The sequence below is a fragment of the Entelurus aequoreus genome, linkage group LG06 (assembly GCF_033978785.1).
Source record: "Entelurus aequoreus isolate RoL-2023_Sb linkage group LG06, RoL_Eaeq_v1.1, whole genome shotgun sequence".
Taxonomy (NCBI): domain Eukaryota; kingdom Metazoa; phylum Chordata; class Actinopteri; order Syngnathiformes; family Syngnathidae; genus Entelurus; species Entelurus aequoreus.
In genome coordinates this window covers 33,602,947-33,630,737 of record NC_084736.1, presented here as the reverse complement: position 1 = coordinate 33,630,737, position 27,791 = coordinate 33,602,947, and the positions used below count along the sequence as shown (strand labels likewise).

At 40.3% G+C, this 27,791-nt stretch overlaps 1 protein-coding gene across 1 annotated transcript; it reads right to left on the bottom strand.

Moving 5' to 3' along the window:
- Positions 1–176: 176 nt before the first annotated feature.
- LOC133651522 (cytoglobin-1-like) lies at positions 177–25,570 on the bottom strand. The gene is made up of 4 exons (XM_062049480.1): positions 25,436–25,570; positions 25,234–25,376; positions 6,993–7,224; positions 177–868 (listed from the first exon to the last, which is right to left on the bottom strand). The coding sequence occupies exons 2-4, from the start codon at positions 25,374–25,376 to the stop codon at positions 716–718; spliced, it is 528 nt and encodes a 175-aa protein (XP_061905464.1). The 5' UTR covers positions 25,436–25,570; the 3' UTR covers positions 177–715.
- Between the last annotated feature and the right edge of the window lie 2,221 nt (positions 25,571–27,791).

Here is a 27,791-nt window from a genome sequence, read left to right as displayed (position 1 = left end):
GAGAGTTTATTATCAAAAACAGTGTTTGACACACAAAAGTATCGGAAATTGGTATAAGTATGTTCATGTATCGATTCCAAGGTCCCGGTAATTGGTACCCATCCCTACGGACGATCGGTATATGTATTGGCAGCATAAACCACTAATTAAACACATTAAAATAATAAGACAGAGTCTTCTCTTTTTTGCGTTTATTTGAAAATGCTGGTAAATATCGATACAAAGGTGTGTCATCATGAGAAAATCTACAATGGATATTGTTAGAAATTTAAAAATGTCTTGCTAGCCGCAGTAATATCGCATGGCGAACACAAGTGGTGACATACTTGAGCGAAACATCACGCAACGTTCAAGAAAGTTGGATATTTACATGTTAATGTCAGGATATTCACTGTACACGTTGGTGGCGCAAGGCACACTCCACGATTCAAATGTGTCCTTTGTGCAAATTTTGTCACTTTTACTCGCTCGGAATGGTTTGGTTTTTCTTTTTGCGGTAACAGCAATTTCCAGTTTTGTCACTTCTAGTCTGATCCAGGTGCATAAAAGCAGCTGGCGTTGGGAGAGATAACGTGTTCTTCCATAGCCTGAAAATTACGATATTGTTTCGGAGATATGTCATGTTCTATATAGTCATGTATGGTCTATAGTCATACTGCTACCAGGTCACACAGTCAGAGGTCTCAGGGTGCCGTACCGTAACCCAGTGAAACCTTCACCCTGTCGAGGCCCAGCCCACTTCCTTGTAGACAGACGTGACACCGGCATAGACCGTGGCCAAGAAGTTAGTCCACGCCGCCGCCGCCTCCGCGGTTATGACGTCGGGAAAGACCTCGCCTAAAACCTCCAGGATAACACCACTGAGGATCTGGAAGACACACGTTCAAGACAATTGTTCAAACAAGGCTTGGTGATACTTTGATATTAATGTTAGCATGTGTCACATGCCAAATTAACTTCCCCATAAAATAGTTTTACTGTGGAATATTTGATTAGACAAAATTGGAGCCTTGAATAAGTCAATCATTTATAACATTGATTTTGATTTGTTATTTTGTGACCAATGACAGTTTAAGAAAAACAAAGCCTGCATGGAATATTTGTGTTATTAGAGTCAACATTGCCTTCTTGTTTGGCATGTTGACGTTTGGGCTGACTGGCAGTCTGGCGCTGGCTGGTCTCCATGGTCTTGTCTCTGTGTAGTTGTCAGTCGCAGTATTTAGGTCATTTTGATTTGATCGGGTGGTGCTGGTGGTTTTATCGCCTAGGTTTGTGATGCATGCGCCCGTGGCTGATGGGTCAGGTGCGAGAGGGTGGTCGCTGTTGTGGTTTGTAAATACAAACCTAAAAAAACAGTGAAGTTGGCACGTTGTGTAAATGGTAAATAAAAACAATACAATGATTTGAAAATCCTTTTCAACTTATATTCAACTGAATAGACTGCAAAGACAAGATACTTGACATCCGAACTGGAAAACGTTATCTTTTGCAAATATTAGCTCATTTGGAATTTGATACCTGCAACATGTTTCAAAAAAGCTGGCACAAGTGGCAAAAAAGACTGAGAAAGTTGAGGAATGCTCATCAAACACTTATTTGGAACATCCCACAGGTGAACAGGCTAACTGGAAACATTTGGGTGCCATGATTGTGTATAAAAGCAGTTTCCATGAAATGCTCAGTCCTTCACAAACAAGGATGGGGCGAGGGTCACCACTTTGTTAACAAATGCGTGAGCAAATTGTCGAACAGTTTAAGAACAACATTTCTCAACCAGCTATTGCAAGGAATTTAGGGATTTCATCATCTATAATATCATTAAAAGGTTCAGAGAATCTGGAGAAATCACTGCACGTAAGCGATATTACGGACCTTCGATCCCTCAGGACGTACTGCATCAAAAAACGACAGTGTGTAAAGGATATCACCACACGGGCTCAGGAACACTTCAGAAAACCACTGTCAGTAATTACAGTCTGTCGCTACATCTGTAAGTGCAAGTTAAAACTCTATGCAAAGTGAAAGTTATTTATCAACAACACCCGGAAACGCCGCCAGCTTCGCTGGGCCCGAGCTCATCTAAGATGGACTGATGCAAAGTGGAAAAGTGTTCTGTGGTCTGACGAGTCCACATTTCAAATTGTTTTTGGAAACTGTGGACATCGTGTCCTCCGGACCAAAAAGGAGAAGAACCATCCGGATTGTTATAGGCGCAAAGTTGAAAAGCCAGCATCTGTGATGGTATGGGGGTGTATTAGTGCCCAAGACATGGGTAACTTACACATCTGTGAAGGCACCAATAATGCTGAAAGGTACATACAGGTTTTGGAGCAACATATGTTGCCATCCAAGCAACGTTACCATGGACGCCCCTGCTTATTTCAGCAAAACAATGCCAAGCCACGGGTTAAAAAACGTGGCTTCATAGTAAAAGAGTGTGGGTACTAGACTGGCCTGCCTGTAGTCCAGACATGTCTCCCATTGAAAATGTGTAGTGCATTATGAAGCCTAAAATACCACAACGGAGACCCCGGACTGTTGAACAACTTAAGCTGTACATCAAGCAAGAATGGGAAAGGATTCCACCTGAAAAGCTTAAAAAATTGGTTTCCTCAGTTCCTAAACATTTACTGAGTGTTAAAAGGAAAGGCCATGTAACACAGTGGTAAAAAGTTGGCACAGGGGCATTTTTACCAATGTGTTGCTGCCATTAAATTCCAAGTTAATGATTTGCATAAAAAATGTAGTTTCTCAGTTGCAACATTAAATATCTTTTCTTTGCAGCCTTTTCAATTGAATACAAGTTAAAAACGATTTGCAAATCATTGTATTCTGTTTATTTACCATTTACACAAAGTGCCAAATTCACTGGTTTTGGGTTTTGTACATCAACAATATGATTTGTCCAAGTGGCTGGACAGGACTAAAAATAAGTCAACATTGCAACTTTTTCCTATTACCTTTCACCTGTTTGCGTCTTTATCCTACTTTTTAATTTTTAAATAAATAGAATTTTTAAATAGAGATACAGTATCTTATAAAAGTGAGTCACATCACTGCGGTACTTCCCCAGATGATACAATATCATTCAAACGTGGGGAAAAATTTAAAGAGCTGCTTAGAATGCAGTATAGATTTTTACTGTGCTCTGAAAATAGCTCCGCTCAAAAGCCTTTATTGTGTAAATATTTGGCAAGGGACACAAGCCAATACACTTCACAGTGGTGTGAATATTTAGTGTGAGCGCCATTGTTATCTAACACTGCCCTAATCCTCTTGGGAATGAAAATGACCACAGCGGCAAATGTTGTTGTTACTGGAATCCTCTTCCACTCCTCCATGACGGCATCCTAGACATCTTGTGCGCTGGAGAACTACTTGGCCTTTCCACCATCGAATCATCTTAGATGATTCGAAGTAAGAAGCGTCTACTTCACTTTTCTGTGTGGTGACCATGTAAACTACTCAGACACAGGCCCAGCAGGACCATAGCTGGACCTGACATGGAGCACAGAATTAGGCTGAGAAATTTCCACGGTCTGATGGGCAGTATACAGAAGGATTTACCCAAAACTACATTTAGTCACGGTTCCTACACTTTATGGCAACGGGTCATGCGATGAAACGGTCCAATCACAGACTGACAAATGCAATGATACATTAGCTTAACTGGACTACAGGTAGAGGAGACAAACAGGCTATATACAGTCATGGTCATCATATGAAATGTAACTTACTTCACCAATTATTTTTTAATTATTTATTTTTATTGTGATTACTTATGGAGTATATTGTGAATAAATTGAGAACAGGAAGTGAACAAAAGTTTTAGCAACTGTTATATTAAAGAAAGGGGGTATGATTAAACAAGCTCTGCTTCTTCCTACTCCTTTTCGAACATGTTGAAAAGAGAAACTGAAAATTGTGATGTATCATGTTGTATGCTTGCATGTTCGAAATAAACTCAAACTCAAAGTTTACATACACTTGTAAAAAACATATGGCTGTCTTGAGTTTCCAATAATTTCTACAATTTATTTTTTTGTGATAGAGTGATTGGAGCACATTCTTGTTGGTCACAAAAAACATTCATGAAGTTTGGTTCTTTTATGAATTTATTATGGGACTACTTAAAATGTGACCAAATCTGTTGGGTCAAAAGTATACATACAGCAATGTTAATAATTGCTTACATGTCCCTTGGCAAGTTTCACTGCAATAAGGTGCTTTTGGTAGCCATCCACAAGCTTCTGGCAAGCTTCTGCTTGAATTTTTGACCACTTGTCTTGACAAAATTGGTGCAGTTCAGCTAAATTTGTTGGTTTTCTGACATGGACTTGTTTCTTCAGCATTGTCCACATGTTTAAGTCAGGACTTTGGGAAGGCCATTCTAAAACCTAAAATCTAGCCTGATTTAGCCATTCCTTTACCACTTTTGACGTGTGTTTGGGGTCTTGTTGGAACACCCAACTGCGCCCAAGACCCGACCTCCGGGCTGATGATTTTAGGTTGTCCTGAAGAATGTGGAGGTAATCCTCCTTTTTCATTGTCCCATTTTCTCTGTAAAGCAGCAGTTCCATTGGCAGCAAAACAGGCCCAGAGCATAATACTACCACCACCATGCTTGACGGTAGGTATGGTGTTCCTGGGATTAAAAGCCTCACCGTTTCGCCTCCAAACATATTACTGGGTATTGTGGCCAAACAGCTCAATTTTTGTTTCATCTGACCACAGAAGGTCTTATCTTTGTCCATGTTGCTGAAGAAACAAGTCCATGTCAGAAAACTAACAAATTTAGCTAAATGCACCAATTTTGTCAAGAGGAGTCGTCAAAAATTCCAGCAGAAGCTTATGGATGGCTACCAAAAGCGCTTTATTGCAGTGAAACTTGCCAAGGGACATGTTTTGACCCAGCAGATGTAGTCACATTTTCAGTAGACCCATAAATTCATAAAAGAACCAAACTTCATGAATATTTTTTGTAACAAGTATGTGCTCCAATCACACTATCACAAAAAAATTAAAGTTGTAGAAATTCTTGGAGACTCAATACAGCCATGACATTATGTTCTTTACAAGTGTACAACTTTTCACCACAACTGTATAAAGCAATATTCTGGCAGACTGACTTGGATGCTAAAATCCTACATTGTTGCCAAGGAGCGTAAAGTGCTAACTTATGATAGTTTTCGGTACAGATATCTACTGCTAAAACTACAACACGGCTGATAGGGCTTAAACGCAGTTGCAACCACCTGGAGGGGGCGGAGCGCGGAGGAGTTAATTTGCTTGTAAACAAGACCTACCTTTCAAGGTGGCCTGTTAGCAGAGACACTTGGAAAGTGGCTTAAAATGGTCGTATAAAGATGATTTGACCAAACACTACCATTACAGTGGGTCTGGGTTAGCTTGTGCCTCATCAGTCACTTAAAAGCGTGAATGAAGAATGCGTGAAGGCCTGCTAAGTCCGAAAGAGAAAGATGATCTGCTCACAGATGCTACCTGTTGGTTGTTTGTGCACACTGCAGCTTGCCCTGCATATTCCCACTTCTTAATGCAGGATTCTCACAGGAATGAGGCTTAAATACAACCTTACCTACTACACATGTTATGTACATTAGAATCAGTCTCTTCATGTAAATGTGTTTGTGTGTAATTACTGCCTATGACTTTGGTAAAAAATCCCTTAGCTTAATGTACCGTAAAAACCGGACTCTAAGCGTCTTTTTTCCTACACTTTAAACCGTGATGCTTATAAAACGCTGCGGCTAATTTATGGATTTTTCCTCTGACGGCCATAATGCACACAGTTTAACAAACAATCAAATAAAGACACTGAATAGGTGTGTTATTGTTTTTCCTATGGCACCATGTTTTGGAAGTGTTCAAACACTGCAGTGCTGCCTTGCCCTTCTGTTTAGACTGAGCTTTCAACCGGAAGTACAAGCGCTGTTCAGTCTTGTAGCCGTCCATAGCGGTTCTACTCTTATGAATTCTTCGTTCATCACTCCAAGCAACGTTTGTAAGTTTTACAATATTACAAAAACAATTCTTACTTACTAAAGCGTCCCATGTGTGATGTCTGTGGGAGTGTTTTCATGCATATTTGTACGTGCTATTGTAATGTGATGAAGCTAGCGTCGTTAGTATTAGCTAATATGCTAACAAGTATCTTTGTTAGTATTAACTAACAATGGCATTTTTTTGTATGGTTTTATTTTTACAAATTCCTCAGTAAATTCACCAAAACGTCACCGTGGACTTATTGAGTCTGTGTAGCTGATTGAAGAGCTAGCTTCCGCAGCTAGTGGGTCCATGACGATGACTTCTGTTTGATCAGCCGTTTTACTGCCATGTTACAGACACCATTTGGAAACAATTAAGGTATGCAAATAAACATTTACACAATATGTCTGTGAAAATAACTCATTTCAGAACGTAAAATTTTAAAACTTTTGTGACGTACTTTGCCTTAGTTACGTCAGCAGATATCTTCATATGGTAGAGGTTTACCCAAGGAGCATTGCGCGGAGCTGCCGTTTCTAATCAGTTGAAGTCAATAAAATTCTGATTTGTCTCTATCTTCCGGTTGTGGGTCAGACTGGCTCGTAAATGCACATGCATCCTCCACTGCTGCAATTTCTAATACAATAGTTATAACTTCTGTCAGCAGACTCAATATTGAAGCGTCAAAATATTCCAACAGGGCGGAGACTGATTGGCCTGAAGGAGGGCTACGGCACGTAAATAAAACCACCCATAAAACGATGCATTCTGAAGAAACAGTCGGAAAGCAGCTTGAAGATGGTCTCTAAAACAAAATCTATGCAAAATGTTGACCAAAGAACCATCATTACATGTTATGTAGACCTCAACGAGTGCTGCGGCTTATAGTCTGTTGCTAATTTATGGAAAACTATTGTTTGCTCCCGAAATTTAGTTGGTGCAGCTTATATACCGGTGCGCTCTATAGTCCGGAAAATACACATTACCTTAAAATATGCCGGGTCCACCTTATGTCGAAGAGCATGGGCTTTGCCAACCATCTTCAGCACAGAGGCCATCTTGTCGGGGTCGTCCAGGTTCTCCACCAGCGTGTTGATGGCGTTCATGACTCTGCATGCGTGCTTCCTAAGCTGGGCGCTCCGCTCCATCTCCTCCGGCTCCTTGATGTCTTTGAACTGGCTGAAGTATTGCTTGGATGAGGGGAAGTTCACAAACAGTCTGCCAAGCGGGAGAGAGGAATGAGATATGGCAGTTAAGCTTTTGCTCCTGCACCAGTAACATCCAACAAAAAGGGCTGTCAAGTTAAAACCCTTTATGTCAGGGGTCTTGACTGCTGCATCGCTCTTTTCGGTTGCTTTCTTGAAGAAATCTTGTTGCTTCAGTAGACTGGTTTTAAAATTTGCAACCCGGTTCACTCTCTCATCTCCCTGGTATTTTGCATACTCTTCAGCATGTCTAGTTGTATAATGACGTTTCAAATTGTATTCCTTGTGCACCGCAAATTTCTCTGTGAAATAAGACACGTCGGGGTGCCCCAGTGCTCAACAAAGAAATATTGCATCTTCCACTTTTCGGTGGGGATGCACCCACGGGATTTGGTGGTAGCGGGGGTGTATATTGTAGCCCGGAAGAGTTAGGGCTACAAGGGAGTCTGGGTATTTGTTCTGTTGTGTTTATGTTGTGTGACGGAGCGGATGAAATTCGGGAGTCTCCCAGAAAAATCGGGAGGGTTGGCAAGAATGCTCGCGGGCCACACTAACATTAAAGTTTCATATTAAGGTGGGGGCCGCAAAATAACGTCTCGTGGGCCAATTGCGGCCCGCGTGTCTGAGACCCCTGCTTTATGTTAAATCTGCAGTCCACAGCAGACAACTACAACCAACAAATCTTTCATAAAAAAATTTCTAAATGGATGTCACTCACTTTCACCAACTCAGAGGTGATGCAGAAGCTCAATATAGCAGCATAAGCTAGTTAGCGCTAAAAATAGTTTGTCTGAAATAGCTCTTATAATAAGAATATCGCTAATACTTGGTTAATAATCAGAATCAGAAATACTTTAACAATCCCTGAGGGGAAATTAAGATTTTCAGCACAATCCCATTCAAGAGCAGACAAACATTACAGGGAGACAGAACAGGATCGCTGACTGGTCTGCCATTTTCCGGTGCCCATTACAAAAAAGGTGAGAAACAGGTAAACAAAAAAATCATTCTAAGCCTGGGCCCCTGGATGGGAGGTCCAGACTGAGGCCAAGGGGAAAAAAACCTCATAGCCATAGCACACAAACATGTGTAAGAGGGAAACATCAAAGAACACAAAAGGACATTAAAATAGATTATAATATTCATGTTTTTTCAGAGGACTTAAGGCGGAATAGTTTACTCCCTTAATTGCATTGTTAACCACCTCGCACTTGCCATATTTTACGGTTTAGAATGCTAAAAAAGAAGAACATGTGCTCTTGTTTTACATGGGGATTGTGAATGATACACAAAATTCCCCAAAAAATACAATTCCCCTTTAAATGTGCTGACCGCTTCATTGGGCAGGAGCGGTCTTTCTACAATATTTACACTTAAAACAAAATCACCCTGAGATCCAATACAACACATGATTGTGGCTTGAAGGAATGTAGTTTCACAGCAGGTTTCAGCTGTGGAATGTAGGTATTGGCACAAAGAAAGTAATGTAGGCCTCCAACTGCGTGAACCTAATGGTAACAGGATAACGTTATTGTTTGGATGGGTGTTGGTGTAAAGTACATCCTTAGATTGCAGTCATTCAAGTGTCGTTTCAACCGTGATCTAATATACTTCTGCACTGTTGAGGCAGGAAAATACGCATGTCTCGCCATTTCACGCCTAATGTCAGAAGACTTGTTCACATTGCAGGTCAATTCCGATTTCCCCCCCCATCAGATTTTTTTCATGTCAATATGAACAGTGCAATTGTGAATTTTTACAATCCAACCCAGGCTTCTTTCGTATGTGGATATGAATCAGATATGTTTGCGATGAGACTACAGTCTAAACCAGGGGTCGGGAACCTTTTTGGCTGAGAGAGCCATGTATGAAAGCCAAATATTTTAAAATGTATTTCCGTGAGAGCCATATTATATTTTTTAACCCTGAATACAACTAAATGCGTGCATTTTTAAGTAAGACCAACATTTTACAGTATAATAAGTCTCTTATTATTAGGGACGGCGTGGCGAAGTTGGTAGAGTGGCTGTGCCAGCAATCGGAGTGTTGCTGGTTACTGAGGTTCAATTCCCACCTTCTACCTTCCTAGTCACGTCCGTTGTGTCCTTGGGCAAGACACACCCTTTGCCTCCGATGGCTGCTGGTTAGCGCCTTGCATGGCAGCTCCCGCCATCAGTGTGTGAATGTGTGTGTGAATGGGTAAATGTGGAAATACTGTCAAAGCGCTTTGAGTACCTTGAAGGTAGAAAAGCGCTATACAAGTACAACCCATTTATCATTTATTATTCTTTTTAACAAGTTATTCTGAAGCTAACCAATAATAAATAAAATACTTACCATTAATGCAACTTCTTGAACAGAAGCGGTAGAACACTGTTGGATGGATTAAAATGCATGAGAATGTTTTATATTTTGAACGTTATTTTTAACACTGATTACTCACAGAATTATTCATTACTTATCGTGTTAAAGGCCTACTGAAATGTTTTTTTTTTTTATTTAAACGGGAATAACAGATCCATTCTATGTGTCATACTTGATCATTTCGCGATATTGCCATATTTTTGCTGAAAGGATTTAGTAGAGAAAATCGACGATAAAGTTCGCAACTTTTGCTCGCTGATAAAAAAAAGCCTTGCCTGTACCGGAAGTAGCGTGACGTCACGGGAGCTAGTATTCCTCACAATTCCCCATTGTTTACAATGGAGCGAGAGAGATTCGGACCGAGAAAGTGACGATTACCCCATTAATTTGAGCGAGGATGAAAGATTCGTAGATGAGGAACGTTACAGTGAAGGACTTGAGACAGTGATGGACGTATCTTTTTTCGCTGACCGTAACTTAGGTACAAGCTGGCTCATTGGATTCCACACTCTCCTTTTTTTATTGTGGATCACGGATTTGTATTTTAAACCACCTCGGATACTATATCCTCTTGAAAATGAGAGTCGAGAACGCGAAATGGACATTCAGTGCCTTTTATCTCCACGACAATACATCGGCGACATGCTTTAGCTACGAGCTAACGTGATAGCATCGTGCTTTAACTGCATATAGAAACAAAAAAATAAACCCCTGACTGGAAGAATAGATAGAAAATCAACAATACTATTAAACCGTGGACATGTAAATACACGGTTAATGCTTTCCAGGCTGGCGAAGGTTAACAATGCTGTGCTAACGACGCCATTGAAGCTAACTTAGCAACTTAGCAACGGGACCTCACGGAGCTATGCTAAAAACATTAGCTCTCCACCTACGCCAGCCAGCCCTCATCTACTCAACACCCGTGCTCACCTGCGTTCCAGCGATCGGCAGAAGGACGAAGGACTTCACCCGATGCGTTTGGCGGCCCGGAGACGTAGGAAGTCAAGGTGAGGTCGGTGGCTAGCGCTCCAACAAAGTCCTCCTGGTTGTGTTGCTGTAGTCCGCTGCTAATACACCGATCCCACCTACAACTGTCTTCTTTGCAGCCTTCATTGTTCATTAAACAAATATGTCCAGAATACTGTGGAATTATGAAATGAAAACAGAGCTTTTTGTATAGGATTCTACGGGGTACCATAACTTCCGTTAAACTGACTTCGTCACGCGCATACGTCATCATACCGCGACGTTTCAGCCGGATATTTCCCGGGAAGTTTTAAATGTGACTTTATAAGTTAACCCGGCCGTATTGGCCTGTGTTGCAATGTTAAGATTTCATCATTGATATATAAACTATCAAACTGCGTGGTCGGTAGTAGTGGGTTTCAGTAGGCCTTTAAGCAATTTCAGCTAAAATATATCTGAGAGCCAGATGCAGCCATCAAAAGAGCCACATCTGGCTCTAGAGCCATAGGTTCCCTACCCCTGGTCTAAACGATCGGGTTGCGTTCATCCAACATATACGCCACCAAATAGTAATACCCGTCACAACACTGTCATAATAGACGGTTGCAAATGAGCAGAAAACAGGTGAACAATCGGGTTGGGTTCATCCAACCTATACTGTACGTCAGTGGTCACCAACCTTTTTAAGCCCAAGATATCTGGTCTCAGACAAAAACCAGCGCAAGATATACCCCTGACAGAGAGAGAGAGAGAGAGAGAGAGAGAGAGAGAGAGAGAGACACACACAATACCGGGGTAGAGCGGAATTTTCGGGAAAATACAGAAAAATCCCCTGACGAGCAGGGAAACCTGTGAAACAGGCTTGTAGGGATGAAATGGCCTGTTTTTTCCTGACCTAACGTATATAGATGACAACATTTTGTTTTTTCCCCCTCATTGTGCTTATCGTTGTTTTCCCAATTTTTGTTGGTGTTTTTATTTTGCAATTAAACAAAGGAGTCATGGATGGCACTGTGGGCACCCCTGCTGGAGAAGCTAACGGTTTATGGCCACTATAGTCCTAGTACCGTAGTAAAATTGTTCATATGGTCACATATGGGACGCGAGTCAGCTTACATCAGCAGTAAAATCAGCTGTTCACCTGGCGGGTTTTAAATAAACACAAAATCCATACTTTGGAGCAATGTTCACAGATTCTAGTATTTGTCAGCTTCCTGTTGCAGTTGAGTGATGTTGACGACGGTGGGCTCCTTGACCGACGGAAGGGCCTCGGCAAGTCCCAATAGGCCGCTCGCCTTTACGGGAACTTTACAGTTTGTGGAAGACGCGGCAGAACTTCCAGCAGAGTACCGCATTACTGGAGAGAGGAAGCCGGTTGATTGCTGCCCAGAAAGTGTGGGTGTCTTTCCAATGATGCATCCCCAAAATGCAAGTCCTCACATGCTAGAAAATGTGCGATGCGTTTTAACAATTAACCTTAATGCACTGTTGCAACTCGATTTATGAGCACGTCATGCAATGTGCGTTCGTGAGACGAGCAGGTGAAGTGTCCGGCCATGCTCGCGGTGTGGCCACGGTGTCGAGAGCAGCTGGATGAGACGCTGAAAAGAGAGCGAGAGGCAAGGCTTGCGGGTGTGTTCAGGGGTTAAAATGCGTGTTTGTCACCCTCCAGGTGCGGGTGTCACAAATGTCATATTAATACTTTTTTTCTTTCTTGTAATATTTTCGTGATTGAGCTGTAAGGTCCCAAAGATCGACTGGTCGATTGCGATCGGCGACCCCTGCTGTACGTCAAATAGGGATACGCATCATAATATTATGCCAAAATAGATGGTTGCAAAATAGTTGGCAAATGGGTAGAAAACAGGCAAACTATAGTGTTGAGTTTATCTGACATACTGTACGTCATCAAATAGCAATACGCAACATAATTCAACGCCAAAATAGACTGTTGCAAAATAGTTAACAACTTAGCAAAGAAATAGGCGAACGATTGGGTTTCACTTATCCGACATATACGTTATCAAATAATGACATATAATTCTACGCCAAAATACAGTTGAAAAATAGTTGACAACTGAGCAAAACAACAAGTGAACGATCGTGTTGCTATTTTCCGAAATATACTGTGTGTACGTCTTCAAATAACGATGTGTGTCATAATACTAAGCCAAAATAGAAAGTTGCAAAATAGTTTACAAATAAGTAGAAAACAGACAAATGATCGGGTTGCGTTTATCGGACATACTTTATCAAATAGTGATGCATATCTTAATTCAATGCCAAAATAGACTTTTGCGAAATAGTTAACAAATTAGCAAAAAACAGGCAAACGATTGGGTTGCGTTTATAAGACATATGTTATCAAATAATGATACATATACACTACCGTTCAAAAGTTTGGGGTCACATTGAAATGTCCTTATTTTTGAAGGAAAAGCACTGTACTTTTCAATGAAGATAACTTTAAACTAGTCTTAACTTTAAAGAAATACACTATACATTGCTAATGTGGTAAATGACTATTCTAGCTGCAAATGTCTGGTTTTTGGTGCAATATCTACATAGGTGTATAGAGGCCCATTTCCAGCAACTATCACTCCAGTGTTCTAATGGTACAATGTGTTTGCTCATTGGCTCAGAAGGCTAATTGATGATTAGAAAACCCTTGTGCAATCATGTTCACACATCTGAAAACAGTTTAGCTTGTTACAGAAGCTACAAAACTGACCTTCCTTCAAAATATGAAAAGATTAGCAAAAAAATAGGCAAACGATCGTGTTGCATTTATGCGACATATACTGTATGTGTACATCATCAAATAGGGATATGCGTCAATTCAACGCCAAAATAGACAGTTGCAAGATAATTACCATATTAGCAAAGAAACCGGTGAACAACTGGGTTGTGTTCATCTGACATATACTGTACGTCGTCAAATAGCAATACGAGTCATAATACTAAGCCAAAATAGAGGGTGGCAAAATAGTTGACAAATTATCAGGTTGCGTTTATCCGACATACGTTATCAAATAATGATACATATATTTCAACGCCAAAATAGACTGTTGCAAAATAGTTGACAAAAGAGTAGAAAACGGCGAAGAATCGTGTTGAATTTATCTGACAAACATCAATAGCGATATGCGTAATAATTCTACACCAAAATAGATGGTTGCAAAATAGTTAACAAATAGCAAAGAAACAGATGAACAATTTGGTCGTGTTCATTCAACATATACTGTAAGTCATCAAACAACGATACGCATCATAATACTAAGCCAAAATAGACAGTTGCAAAACAGTTAACAAATTAGCAAAAATGACAGGCGAACGACTGGGTTGCGTTTATCCGACATAAACTTTATCAACTAACAATACATATATTTATACGCTAAAATAGACAATTGCAAAATAGTTGATAAATTAGAAAAAAAACAGGGCGAATGATCGTGTTTCGTTTATCTGACAAACATCAAATAGTGTTACGAGACATAACACCATGCCAAAATAGATGGTTGGAAAACAGTTAACATACGAGCAGAAAACGGGCAAACGATCAGGTAGCATTCATCCGACCAGAAATCATAAAAAGCGATACGCGTCATAATTCTACGTCAAAATAGACTGTGGCAAAATAGTTGACAAATGAAGAAAAAAAACCAGCCGATTAATCGGATTGTGTTCATCCGACATATGTTTTGATATATGATACATATAATTGAACGTCATAGGCGGTTGCAAAATATTTGCCAATTGAGCAGAAAACAGATTAACAAATCGGGTTGCGTTGATCCGATCAGAAGTCATCAAAAAGCGATATGTCATAATTCAACGCCAAAATAGACAGTTGCAAAATAGTTACCATGTTAGCAAAGAAACAGGTGAACAACTGGGTTGTGTTCATCCGACATATACTGTAAGTCGTCAAATAGCGATACGAGTCATAATACTAAGCCAAAATAGAGGGTGGCAAAATAGTAGACAAATAAGTAGAAAACAGACGAATGATCAGGTTGCGTTTATCCGACATACACATCAAATAGCGATACATATAATTCTACGCCAAAATAGACTGTTGCAAAATAGGTAAATTAGCAAAAAAAACAGGCGAACGAGTGGGTTGTGTTCATCCGACATGTTATCAAATAACTATACATATTATAATTCTACGTCAAAATAGTTGACGAATTAACAAAAAAACAGGCGAAGGATTGTGTTGTGTTTATCGGACATAAATGTCATCAAATAGCATTACTCGACATAACACTATGCCAAAATAGACTGTTGGAAAACAGTTGACATACGAGCAGAAAATGGGTGAACGATCGGGTAGCATTCATCAGACCAGAAATCACTAAAAAGCAATACGCATCAAAACTCTACATCAAAATAGACTGTAGTAGTTGACAATAGAGCAAAAAACAGGCAAACAATTGGATCGTCTCCATCCGACATGAGTTATCAAATAGCGATACATATAACAATTGAACGTCATAAAATCAACTGTTGCAGAATAGTTGACAAATGAGCAAAAAAACAGGTGAAGGATCGTGTTGCGTTCATCCGACCAAGTCATCAAAAAACCGATAACCATCAAAATCCTACGCCAAAATAGACTGTCGCAAAATAGTTGACAAATGAGAAAAAAAACAGGCGAACGATCGTGTTGCGTTTATCCGACATACGTTATCAAATAGCGATACGTATCACAATTGGACGTCATAAATCGACGGTTGCAGAATAGTTGACAAATGTGCAGTGTTGGGTTAGTTCCTGAAAACCAGTAACTAGTTAGTTACTAGTTACTTTATTTCAAAAGTAACTCAGTTACTAACTCAGTTACTTACACCAAGAAGTAATGAGTTACTGTGAAACGTAACTAGTTACTTTTTTTAAAAAAATTTCTTTTTTAAAGCTCCCATTAATGCCCTTTTAGCCTTCATTTCAGTACTGTTATTGCACTGGGGAATAATACAATCTGTTGATCAACTTGACATGCATTTGCATCACTGAACTCTGTTAAGCAATGTGGTCTACATACAACACAAAGATATGTTTCCAAGGGCCAGAACAAATTGACAAAACTATTTGAAATAGCTGCAACATAACATACATAAGTAACAAACAGCATAACAACAACATAGCTGTAAACCTGGCTTCACCTAAGGAAGGCACACATGACATACACAAAGCCTAACCAGGCAGATTTGAATTGTTGTTTTGGGCAGTAGATAGGATCTTTGATCCAAGACACAATTTACATTTAACTAGAATGTTCTTTTCTTTGTGCTCGACAAAAGAAAAGAAGTGAGAATATCTCATACTTGCCAACCCTCCCGAATTTCAGTGCCTCTCCCCGGGACAACCATTCTCCCGAATTTCTCCGGATTTCCAGCCGGACTTAAGGCACGCCCCCTCCAGGTCCGTGCGGACCTGAGTGAGGACAGCCTGTCGTCACGTCCGCTTGGCCAACCAAAAAGTAACCACAGAACACCAGTGTTCTGTGGTTACTTTTTGGTTGGCCAACGGTTTACACTCACACACACAGAGTGCGCCTCCGGTTTGTGACACAAGAGATTCAGAAGGACGACACTGCAGCGCTGCAATAAAACACTCAGACCTTCTGTTTCTAGCCGATACTACATACAAAAATAACGTAAAATAACGCAGTAACGCATCATGTAGTAACAGTAACTGAGTTACTGAATATAAAAAAATAACGCGTTAGATTACTAGTTACAGCCGAAACTAACGGCGTTACAGTAACGCGTTAGTCCCAACAATGCAAATGAGCAAAAAAAAAGGTGAAGGATCGTGTTGCGACGATCCGACTAGAAGTCATCAAAAACCGATACGAGTCATAGTTCTACGCCAAAATAGACGGTTACAAAACAAACAAGTGAACATATGTTAATGTCCCACCAATCCTGTCGCCGTCTGCTCGCACACACGTTTTTCGGAACAGACGTAGAAAGTGTCCCACAAAATGCTTGCCTTTTTCCTTCTTAATCTTCTACGTGCAACATATCCATTCCGAAAATGTTGACTGATTGCACAAAATCCTTGAACTTGCCACAAATGCGCCATGACTGAGAGGTACCCGAATCGGGGCCATGTTTAGTTCCTTCATAACGTCACGTCTGCACGCATTTACATTCGACATTTCTTTTGGAAATGTAAAAGACTACGTTGAAAGATCGGATTTGGCAAGAAATCCAAACTGGGCATTCTACCCTGCGCTGTGAGAGACTGTTTTCTGCTAAATCCCGACCTTTCGTCACACATCCCTTCTCACACGAGGAACTAATGTTTTCTTGGCTTTGTCGCACGTTACACCAACAAAGTCAAAGTCGGGTCAACTGAGGTGGCCTTGAAACATCAACACCTCCGCGGGTCAAAGCACCTGGCCGTCCAAACTCGTTATCACATTCCATTTTCTATGTACTAATGGAGGGAGTTTCATCTGTGGATTGAAATTCTTGGTCAGGGTGAAGAGCGGATGTGCAGCTCCAGTTCGACGAAACTAATGAGGGACCGTGACGTTTAATCTTTGGCGCTTGCAATTGCACCACCTGTGGTTGCATATAAATAGCCTCATTAGTATTTGATATGGCCATGGGCGTCCTAATCCTCCCTTATCTGTTCAAGATGAACCCCAGAGCTGAACCCAGAGAGGCTTTTTAATTTCACAGGCAGCGACAAAGTTGGCTCCTTCAGATAACATCTGCAACCAGGAGGCTTAAACGTTTACTATAGTGCAGGGGTCGGGAACCTTCTTGGATGAGACCGCCATGAAGCCCGAATATTTGAAAATGTATTTCCACGATATTTTAAACACTGAAACCAACTACATTTTTTAGACTTTTCCTTAAGGAAATGTTATCGTTGCATTTTAGACAGACTGCAGAACCCGTTCTCTCCACAATTCCGAGGCATTGACCCTTTTCAAAAGGGTTTTCATCCACAAACTATGGAGCGGAATATTTAATTGCATGGCAAGACGTTTAGTCCATTGATTTAAACTTTTATTAGTAGATTGCACAGTACATATTCAGTACAATTGACCACTAAATGGTAACTCCCGAATACGTTTTTCAACTTGTTTAAGTCGGGGTACACGTTAATTCATATAGCTGCGGTTGGCTCAAGCCTTGCCTCCGGCCTCCCTGACTGATGGGTGGCTTAAAAGTAGGGATGTATCGACCCATTTTCGTGAAAAAAGTATTCAATCGGCCATTGCTGATTTATGTCATTTAATGCCGATTACAACCGCTGATTCCGTCTGGTACCCCGGCTGACAAGTGGCTAGCAGCTAATTATGTGTCTCCATACAGTGTGGAGCCGCTAAGTTAAAAGTAATCACCTCCACTGCAGCAAATTGCATTTCTTAGTATTTTAAGTATCATTATAAAGTACAGTGTTATATAATAACAATGTGAGAAACTGTTACATTTACTAGCAACAAGTAATCTAATTGCTTTAAATTCATACTTTTCCCCTATGCTTTGAACTCTGCAGCTTTCAAAACAGTGCGGCTAATTTATGGATTTTTTTTATTTTTATGCAACAGTTTTTAAAACCCCCCAAAAAACAAGCAGACACTTATTGGTTTTTACTATGATGCCATCTTTTGGACGAGTTTGCTCACTGCAGGTGCTCCAGTGGCTGCATTGTCCTTGTTTGGATGGAGCTTTCAACTGGAAGTAGCAACGCCATTTCTTCTAGCATTTCAGCTCGTATGGAGTCTCCATTCATCACTCCAAGCAACATTTGTAAGTTTTACAATATAACAAACAATTCTTACTTACTAAACCGTACCATGTGTGATGTCTGTAAGAGCGTGTGCATATTTGTACGTGCTATCCTAATGTAATCAAGCTAGCAATGTTAGCATTAGCTAATATGCTAACACATTTGAGTGTCAGTATTTATAACTTACGACATTCTTTTTGTATGGTTTCAGTTTCACAAATCCCTCAGTAACTTCACCAAAAGGTCACCGTGGAGTGATCGAATCTGTTTAACTGATTGGAGAGCTAGCTTCCGCAGCTAGTGGGTCCATGATGATTTCAGTTTTGTTTGATCAGCTGTTTTACAGACACCGTTTGGAAACAATAAAAATAAATAAATAAAATAAAAGTATGTACATTAAAATTTACAAAATATTTGTGTAAATAACTCATTTCACAATGTATATATCTGCGGCCTGTAGTCCGGTGAGGCTAATATGTTTTATATAATGTTTTCTTCAAAATTTTAGTGGGTGCGGCTTATATATATCAGTGAGCTCTAATCCGGAAAATACATAAAAATTACCGGTACCTTTATGTACATTTGTTTTTTAAACATTTGTTTACTGAATTTGACAAATGCGTGTCTAGGATGGTGAAAGCCGAGGATCGAACCAGGAACCCTCAGGTTGCTAGCACAGCCGCTCTACCAACGAGGAACGCCGTCCCAAATCAATACCAAATAGGGGGAGGCGACATCACACAGCAAACATGTAATACACACACTACTACTACAAGAGCATAATGAACAACAAATCAGTGATTGAAGGGACAATCTGCGTAAAGGTATGTTATTTTTTCTTAGTGCATGTAACGGATCAATTGAACATACATTATTTCTTATGGGAGAAAAAAAAGACTTCATACAATTTTGATGGCCCCTTTGAAACAGATTACTGAGGAAGCCCTGTATTTGGGATACATTCACTCTAGGGCTTTAAAACTATCAAGTTTGCTTGTCTGGCAGTTAATTCTCTTCATGGAGTGAAAAGAGAAAAATCAAAATGAAGAAATTGTGGATTGAAGAGGTAAAGTCACCTGGAGAGTTTTTTGGATTTTTTCCCCAAAGGGACCGTAGTCAGACCAATGTGATCTGTAAATGACGCAAGGCAAGACCGCTAATACCACACCACCTTAGCCGCCCTCACCCTTTAGAGCACAGCTGCAACTTCCTGGCACGAAACCTGCAGAAAATAGTTACTCTCAGGTTTCACCATGTTTACATTTTCATATTTTGTACTATTTTCTTACACATTCCTTATGTTTGCACCTTCATTTTAATACTATTTATATTGAGTGTTTTCCATGCTTGTAGTGACATTTCCTTTCTGCCTCGATACCCGAGGGGATTATAATCAGTGGAAGATTACTTTTGAAATAGAAATGTTTACATTTAATATATGTTTCGCCAAAGCTCATAAAATGATCAATATCGACTGATTTAAAAAACATACATCAAGATACAGTTTTCAGTCATAAGGCACTCAAAACATACTATCTAATGATAACACTCGGGTATTCTTCTTTTTTCCATGCAGAGCAATGTCGTCACCAAAATATAAAAATAGTAAATATTGTCAATCAACAGCTCTGAGTCGTGATGCAGCTCTTGCTTTGGATTTTCTGAGAGTTTTTACTGATGTTGCCCTTCTAGGCCCCAATATATCCCCACATCTGTAAATACATAGGCGACTAAAGGTGAGTGGGAGGAGTTACGAGGTTCACATTCCATCCAACGTCCCTTTCAACTTTGACCTAAAAGCTGTCAGCGATGAATCCAAAGACTACCAAAAAAGTATTTTCCGGACTGATTGGAGTTTACCCAGTGAAGCAACAGCAGCAGCTGTTCAGCCCTCCAAAATAAACTGCAGCAGACCGCATGGTGGCCACTCTTAGACGATGTTTACATGACGGCTTAACAACATTCAGGGGCGCAGATTGCCAGGAAAACATCCTCATTGGGCGTGAAAGCCATGTGATAAGAGTGGAGGCACGGCGGGAAGCCTGGCATTTAGAATAGACCCTACTCCAAGGGAGGCAGCTCTTGGAGAGCCAAGGGTGTCTGACTGATGGATTATTGTTTATCCCTTTGCATCTACTATTGGACGAATAGGATTATGAGCAGTGAGAATATTACATGCACAAAAATTTTTTTTATTTATTTTTTTTATTTTTTTTTTAGACATGGTGTGAACTCCAGAGCTCCAAAAGATACATAGTCTTTGTAGCGTTCGGTAACAGGGACACATCAGAATGACCCGATACATTTGAACTAATTAGGAACTAATGATGCAAACTTCCTGACCGTCCCAAGAACCAAACACCAGACCTGGAGGAACAGAGCCTTCTGTGTTGCCGCCCACTCCTTGTGCAACACTTTGGCTACACATCCGTGACACTGCCCGCCGACTTCAAGATTAATTTAAATACAAGCTGTTACGCACACCTTTTAGCTTATGACATTTTTAATCCTTCACATTATATTGTATTCTTGCTTTCTGAATGCATTTTTAAACTGCATATGTTCGGTTCCCTTAGATTTTTCAAGCTTTATTAAATTCACTATTGTACACACTCATTTTTTACCATGTACAACTTTTTTTAGTTTTAGAAAAGGGCTCAAAAAATTAAATGTATTATAATTTTTTGGAAATTTTCTTCTGTAGTCATTTTACATACTTATATAAATATACATACGCATACAGTACATATATAGCAATACACATACATGCATACATATATTGCAATACACATGCATACATATACACACAGTATACGTACATTGATACGCTACAATATCAGCACAAGTCATAGTAGATACTTTTAATAGTGTAAAATGTTACAAAAGGTTTGATCCAGTAAAATTGGTCAAACAGAACAAACACTAACCTATTTATTGTTAACCATCTGGAATGAACATATGCAGTAAATATGTAATAGTGGGGTGGTAACTATTTTTTGGCGACATCCAGCGGCCACCATAATTCATGAAGTTATTTAGCTCATGACTGCGTGAAATTGAACAATGCAGACACGTTTGTTACTGGATACTTTCTAACAACTTTGTATGTGTAAGCAATATGCAACTGTAATTATTTGACATTGACAAACACTGTTTTACACTGCAATATTGTTCAAATATCACGGATGTCTAGCTTGTGCGCCATTGTGCGCTAGGCTGTTGTGTAGCTGCTATCTCCGACTAGCATGTTTAGCTTTTGTAAATTACTTGACTAAAATAAGAGAAAAGACAAACCTTGTGGGCTTATTGACATTGCTTATGACATAACAGGGTTAATGTTACCATATGCGCAGCTAAAACTAGGAGTGTCCTGATACAACATATAGAGTATTGGCCGGTATAGTATTGATCCGATCAACACAACTCATACACAATCGAGTGAAATCAATCTGACAGAACAATGGTAGATATAAAAAGTACTAACCTATTTATCATTAACTGTCTGGAAAGGACTTATGCCGTCTTTAAGTTGATGTGGAGTGGTAATTGTCTTTTTGGTGACACCTACTGGTCACAATAATTCATGCAGTTAGGCTTAGAGGCAGTAAATTGAATGACGCACACACGTTTGTTAAATAATTCTTCTTTGAGACTTTGTATGTGTAAATAATATGCGGCTATACTTGTTTATATTGACAAATGTGCTGTTTTACACTGCAATATTGTTTATGACAAATTATATAGCCCTTTCTCATATGTGTCTCAAAGCGCTTCACATGGAAGATGGCGGTGGTAAGCTAAATGTATACCAGTGCAGGTGGTATTGGAAACAAGGTGGGTAAAGTGGCTTGCCTAAGGACCCAATGGCAGTGACTTTAGGATGGCGGAAGCTGGAATCGAACCAGGAACCCTCAAATGTTTGGATGGCACCTCTAAACAAGTGTTTCTTAACCATGGGGCCCATTGTTGGGCCACAAATGCCCCTAAAAAGGCCCCAAAAATATCTCTCAGCTGTGGTCCATAATACACTTTTCCACCACTTGTGGCAGTAATGACAAAAAACAAAGAGAAGTCTGGAGCTAAAATCAAGGAGTTTAAGTGCAAACATTATGATGGAAGAGGTGAAGCAGTATTTTCACTTGCACTTTCATTTTATTGACCCTTTAGTTAAGAAACGTTCATTATTAATTGAGTTTATTATGATTTTCTTATGCAGTATATACTTATTTTTCTAATCAGCCTGATCCAAGGTCTATGTGGTAAATAAATAATCTTTGCGGTTAACACATACTTTCATATCATCTGACAAGGCTGACAGAGTGAGATTACTAAATCAGTGTTAATATTTCAGTTGGCCCTGGGCCCCATCTGTAGTGGAAAAGTTGGGCCCTGGGGTCAAAAAGGTTAAGAACCCTTGCTCTAAACCGCTGAGGTACATTTATTATGTACGTTTAGCTTGTGTACTATCGTGTAGCTGCTAGCTATCCATCCATTTTCTACCGCTTATTCCCTTCGGGGTCGCGGGGGTGCTGGAGTCTATCTCAGCCACTAGTACTCGTAGCTAATTGCTTAGCACAGGCCTATTTAACTCGCGGGCCACATTCGGCCCGTCAAAGCTTTTCATCTGGCTTGCCAAACATCACCCAACTAGGCTTGATGAAACTATTCAAACCGGGGTTGATCATGTATGCAGTGCTCTCGCCTCCCTGCAGGGGGCAGCAGCGAGGCATATGTGTCACAGTGAAGCAACAGTGGGGTGAGTAGAAGAAAAAAAAATCTAAATCAATTGCGAAAATCTGACTTTTAACAACGACTGGCCAACAAAGTATGAAGCGCTCGAGTCATTGTTTCCAGTGGGACCTTTTAAGCGACGGACACATTGATCCAGACAAGCAGCAACAATGGTAGAAGCTTCATAAAGGAACTGGGTAAACATTTGTGAGTAGATATTGTGCATAAAGATATTTAGTTGGTTTTGTATTGAAATTGCTGTCTTTGTGATGTCTTTTGTATTCATGGTCATGTTTTGTCTGCGAATAACTGCCGATCAAAGCTCGTTTAATACATGTAGCGCTAAATTTGACTAGTAAAGGGCGATAACGCTGCACCTTAGGTTTAATTGTGTCGAGTCACATTCATTGTGTGCAATGTTTGACGTTTAATTTGTGTATGTGTAAACATCTGTAGTTTGTGTGAATGTATTAACACCTATTTTATATATGTAAAATACACAATGGATATTATGTCAAATACACGTTATACTTTCCTAATGTTTATGTCTATATTTTCAGTCTTACAAATGTAAATGAAGGAAAAAGTGCAAAGAAACAAAAATGAGGAAAAAATAAATTCAAAAGGAGGAACATTAATCCGCAACAAAACCTTCAGGAGCTTCTGCTTCTTCATGCTGTTAACTATCTGCACACGCCAGTAACGAGTAGCGAGGGAAGGATACTTAATTTATTGACAGTGCAGTGTGAAAGCTGATGTGTTTACTTTGTATTTAAGTAAACTAAGTTTGAAAGAAATATAACCTGCGGAGGCACTTCCTGACGAAACATCCAAATTTCGCTGTCTGTCCCTTGAGCCCTTGAAACTGGGGCCCTGGCCCTAGCATGTTTACCTTTTGTAAATGGCTAAAATAGAAGAACTTGTGTGCTTATTGGAGGACATTCACATGTTAACATGCTGCAGGACTGCTTGTATCGAAAGTTGAAATGCAAGTAGATATTTTTTTGCTGATATCTATCCAGGTCAATTTGTGTCTTAATTACGCAAGCTTTTTTTTGACATTGTTTTTATGTAACTGAATTTTTTGTGTTTAAATTTTGTTTAAAGTTTTTTTTTTTTTTTTTTTTTTATACATCAAATTAGGCTCACAATTTCATTGAAGAAAAATTCAGTGTTTTAAAATTCAGTTTAAAATAATTTAGTGTATAAAAATTCAGTGTAAAAATATGTTGCTTCAAAAAGCAAGACTCTCTTCCGGTAAATTAAGACTGAAGCAATCGATCCTGTTTAAGAAGCAGCCAATGAGGTGTCAAGTTTGAAGTCATGTGACACGGGTCTTGCAAAGCAGCATAAAAAATAAAATTAACTGGTATATCGATATAATTTATATCACGTTAAAATGACCATTCGGCACTTATCTGTTGTGTTCCTTGTTATCCCCCTCCATGGGCTACTAAACCCCTCCCCTTCCTCCTTCCAAGATGTACTTGCACTATGAGAATATCCATGATTGGTTGGTCGTTTACTATGATGAGTCACGATTGGTTAGGGATAGGCCAATCAGAGGCAAGATAGGGCGGGTCATCGAACCAGGAAGTGCCTGCCTGCAAATGTATTATTTGCACAGCTATGTTATTTATTTGAAATAGAAATAATATTTTTCCATTTTATTTATGTTGTGTAATTGTGCTACTTAGTTTATTTTCTGTGCTGTTAATACCCATCTAGACTAACTGGGTTAATAAAAGTGTTTACAGTACAGTTGTCATTCACTTCAATTTCACTGAATATCGCTCAAAAATGAATATCTTTATATGTATACTTTCACCGGAAAATATATCGAATTTAAGTAAAAATAAGTTTAAAAAGTTAAAGTACCAATGGTTGTCACACAGACTAGGTGTGGTGAAATTAACCTATTTGACCCATCCCCATGTTCACCCCTGGGAGGTGAGGGGAGCAGTGAGCAGCAGCGGTGGTCACGCCCGAGAATAATTTTTGGGGATTTAACCCCCAATTCCAACCCCTTGATGCTGAGTGCCAAGCAGGGAGGTAACGGGTCCCATTTTTATCGTCTTTGGTATGACTTGGCCAGGTTTGAACTCACGACCTACCGATCTATACATCCCGACAGTTTTTCGTCCATGTCGCCCAGCCCTACAATGCGGTATATAGTCATCATCAGGAGGGTTAAAGTAAATACCTGATGAGTATGGCCACACCGACATCGTCACACTTCAGGTAGACCTTTGCCCAGGAGTCCTGGATCATCACCTTCTCCTTCTCAGTCAGCGGACTCGGTCGCTCCAGGTGGTCCACCTCTCCCTCTCCTTGCATCCTCTCCATCTAACAACAACATGCAGAAATATATCCGTCCCCGCCAAAAATAAACACTCCGTTTCTACCTTTTCCTGGTGAAAGAGCGCGAGGAGGGCGATCGAGCTGCTTCCCTTTCCCCGCTTTAGGAGAATGCTTGCTCCCCGGCACTGGATCTCTGCTGAGCGATATAGTGTGAGTGAGGAGCGGGCTGAGAAAACACAAGAAAACACACGCAGAGAACGAGGAGGAGCTTCTGTACTCTCGCTTTCACGCTCTCCCTCTCCTGTCCTCCCCTCTGCCCACCTCACTTGCTGTTTAAAGAAAACATGAGATAGAAGTTGCACAAAAAAAAAAAAAAAAAAATCCTCTGTCAGGGATACAATGTGAGATTACGCCAAGACACATTCTTGACAGTTTAGGAGATTAACCTGGAATCATAGCCAATTCCACGCAAAGCCCCTACCGACGTAAACGTAAAAGCACACCTAAATTAAACAATCTGGGAGAAATAGGACAGGCTTTTGTTTAATTGGGCATGTCCTTAGTGTCCGCCATCAGTGTGTGAATGGGTGAATGTGGAAATAGTGTCAAAGCACTTTGAGTTCCTTAAAAAAAAGGTAGAAAAGCGCTATACAAGTACAACCCATTTACCATTTAGTTACACGTGACGGCCAGAGGTGGGTAGTAACGCGCTACATTTACTCTGTTACATTTGCCGGAGTAACTTTTCAAGAGGAGCGAGATGAGGTGGTTCAGGCAGCTGGTCAGGATGCCCGAACGCCTCCCTAGGGAGGTGTTTAGGGCACGTCCGACCGGTAGGAGGCCACGGGGAAGACCCAGGACACGTTGAGAAGACTATGTCTCCCGGCTAGCCTGGTAACGCCTTGGGATCCCCCGGGAAGAGCTGGACGAAGTGGCTGGGGAGAAGAAAGTCTGGGCTTCCTGCTTAGGCTGCTGCCCCCGCGACCCAACCTCGGATAAGCGGAAGAAGATGGCTGGATGGATGTACTTGACAAAGTTTTTTTATGTAACACTTTCTACTTTTGAGTATTTCTGAGAAGAAGAAACCTTACTTTTACTCTGTCACATTGAATTTAACTTCCTTGGTTACACGTGACGGCCAGAGGTGGGTAGTAACACGCTACATTTGCTGTAGTAACTTTTTGGCTTAATTGTACTTGCCAAAGTACTTTTAATGAAACACTTACTTTTGAGTATTTGAGAAGAAACTTTACTTTTACTCAATTACATTACGTTTAATTTCCTTAGTTACACGTGACGGCCACAGGTGGGTAGTAACGCGCTACATTTACTTGAGTAACTTCTTGGCTAAATTGTCCTTGACAGTAGTTTCAATGTAACATACTTTTTACTTTTGAATATTTTTGAGAACCCGAACGCCTCCCTAGGGAGGTGTTTCGGGCACGTCCGGCCGGTAGGAGGCCACGGGGAAGACCCAGGACACGTTGGGAAGACTATGTCTCCCGGCTGGCCTGGGAACGCCTCGGGATCCCCTGGGAGGAGCTGGACGAAGTGGCTGGGGAGAGGAAAGTCTGGGCTTCCCTGCTTAGGCTGCTGCCCCCGCGACCCGACCTCGGATAAGCATAAGAAGATGGATGGATATTTTTGAGAAGAAACGATAGTTTTACGCCGTCACATTGAGTTTCATTTCCTTACTCGTGACGGCCAGAGGTGGGTAGTAACACGCTACATTTGCTGGTGTAACTTTTTGGATGAATTGTACTTGCCAAAGTAGTTTCAACGTAACATATTTTTTACTTTTGAGTATTTTGAAAAGGAATGTTACTTCTCCGTCACATTGAGTTTCATTTTCTGGTTACAGGTGACAGCCACAGGTGGGTAGTAACGCGTTACATTTGCTTGAGTAACTTTTTGATGAACTGTACTTGCCAAAAGTAGTTTTAATGTAACATACTTTTTACTATTTTTGAGAAGAAACATTACTTTTACTCCGTCACTTTGAGTTTCATTTCCTTGGTTACACGTGACGGCCAGAGGTGGGTAGTAACACGCTACATTTGCTCAGTTACATTTGCTGTAGTAACTTTTTGGATGAATTGTACTTGCCAGAGTAGTTTGTGAAACATACATTAACGTTTCTTCTTCTCAAAAGTAAAAAGTAACAGAGTAAAAGTGAGTTCCACTCCGATCGTTACATTTATTCATATCACAAATAACGCATTCTAGTGTCAGCGACCGCCACTATCACGTGACTCTGTTCCGCCAATCCCACGTTAGCAGTAGTGGCGTTAAGATTCCATTTCACCAATCAAAACAAGCACAAAGTACAGCTATATGAAGTTAAAATAGGTCAGTATTTTTTTTTATTATAGATACCTACTTCCTTGTTTGATAAGTATCAGAATGTTCCCGAAGAAGACACAATTTTTCTTTTTTTACGTGACATGACTCTAGCAACAT

Bases quoted from the DNA above. Each gene is read 5' to 3' on its own strand.
- LOC133651522 (XM_062049480.1), bottom strand. From the start codon at position 25,376: ATGGAGAGGATGCAAGGAGAGGGAGAGGTGGACCACCTGGAGCGACCG. The intron at 7,225-25,233 runs GTATTTACTTTA...CCCGCTTGGCAG, and splicing joins GGTGTGGCCATACTCATCAG to ACTGTTTGTGAACTTCCCCT. The intron at 869-6,992 runs GTAATGTGTATT...TGTGTCTTCCAG, and splicing joins TGGACCCGGCATATTTTAAG to ATCCTCAGTGGTGTTATCCT.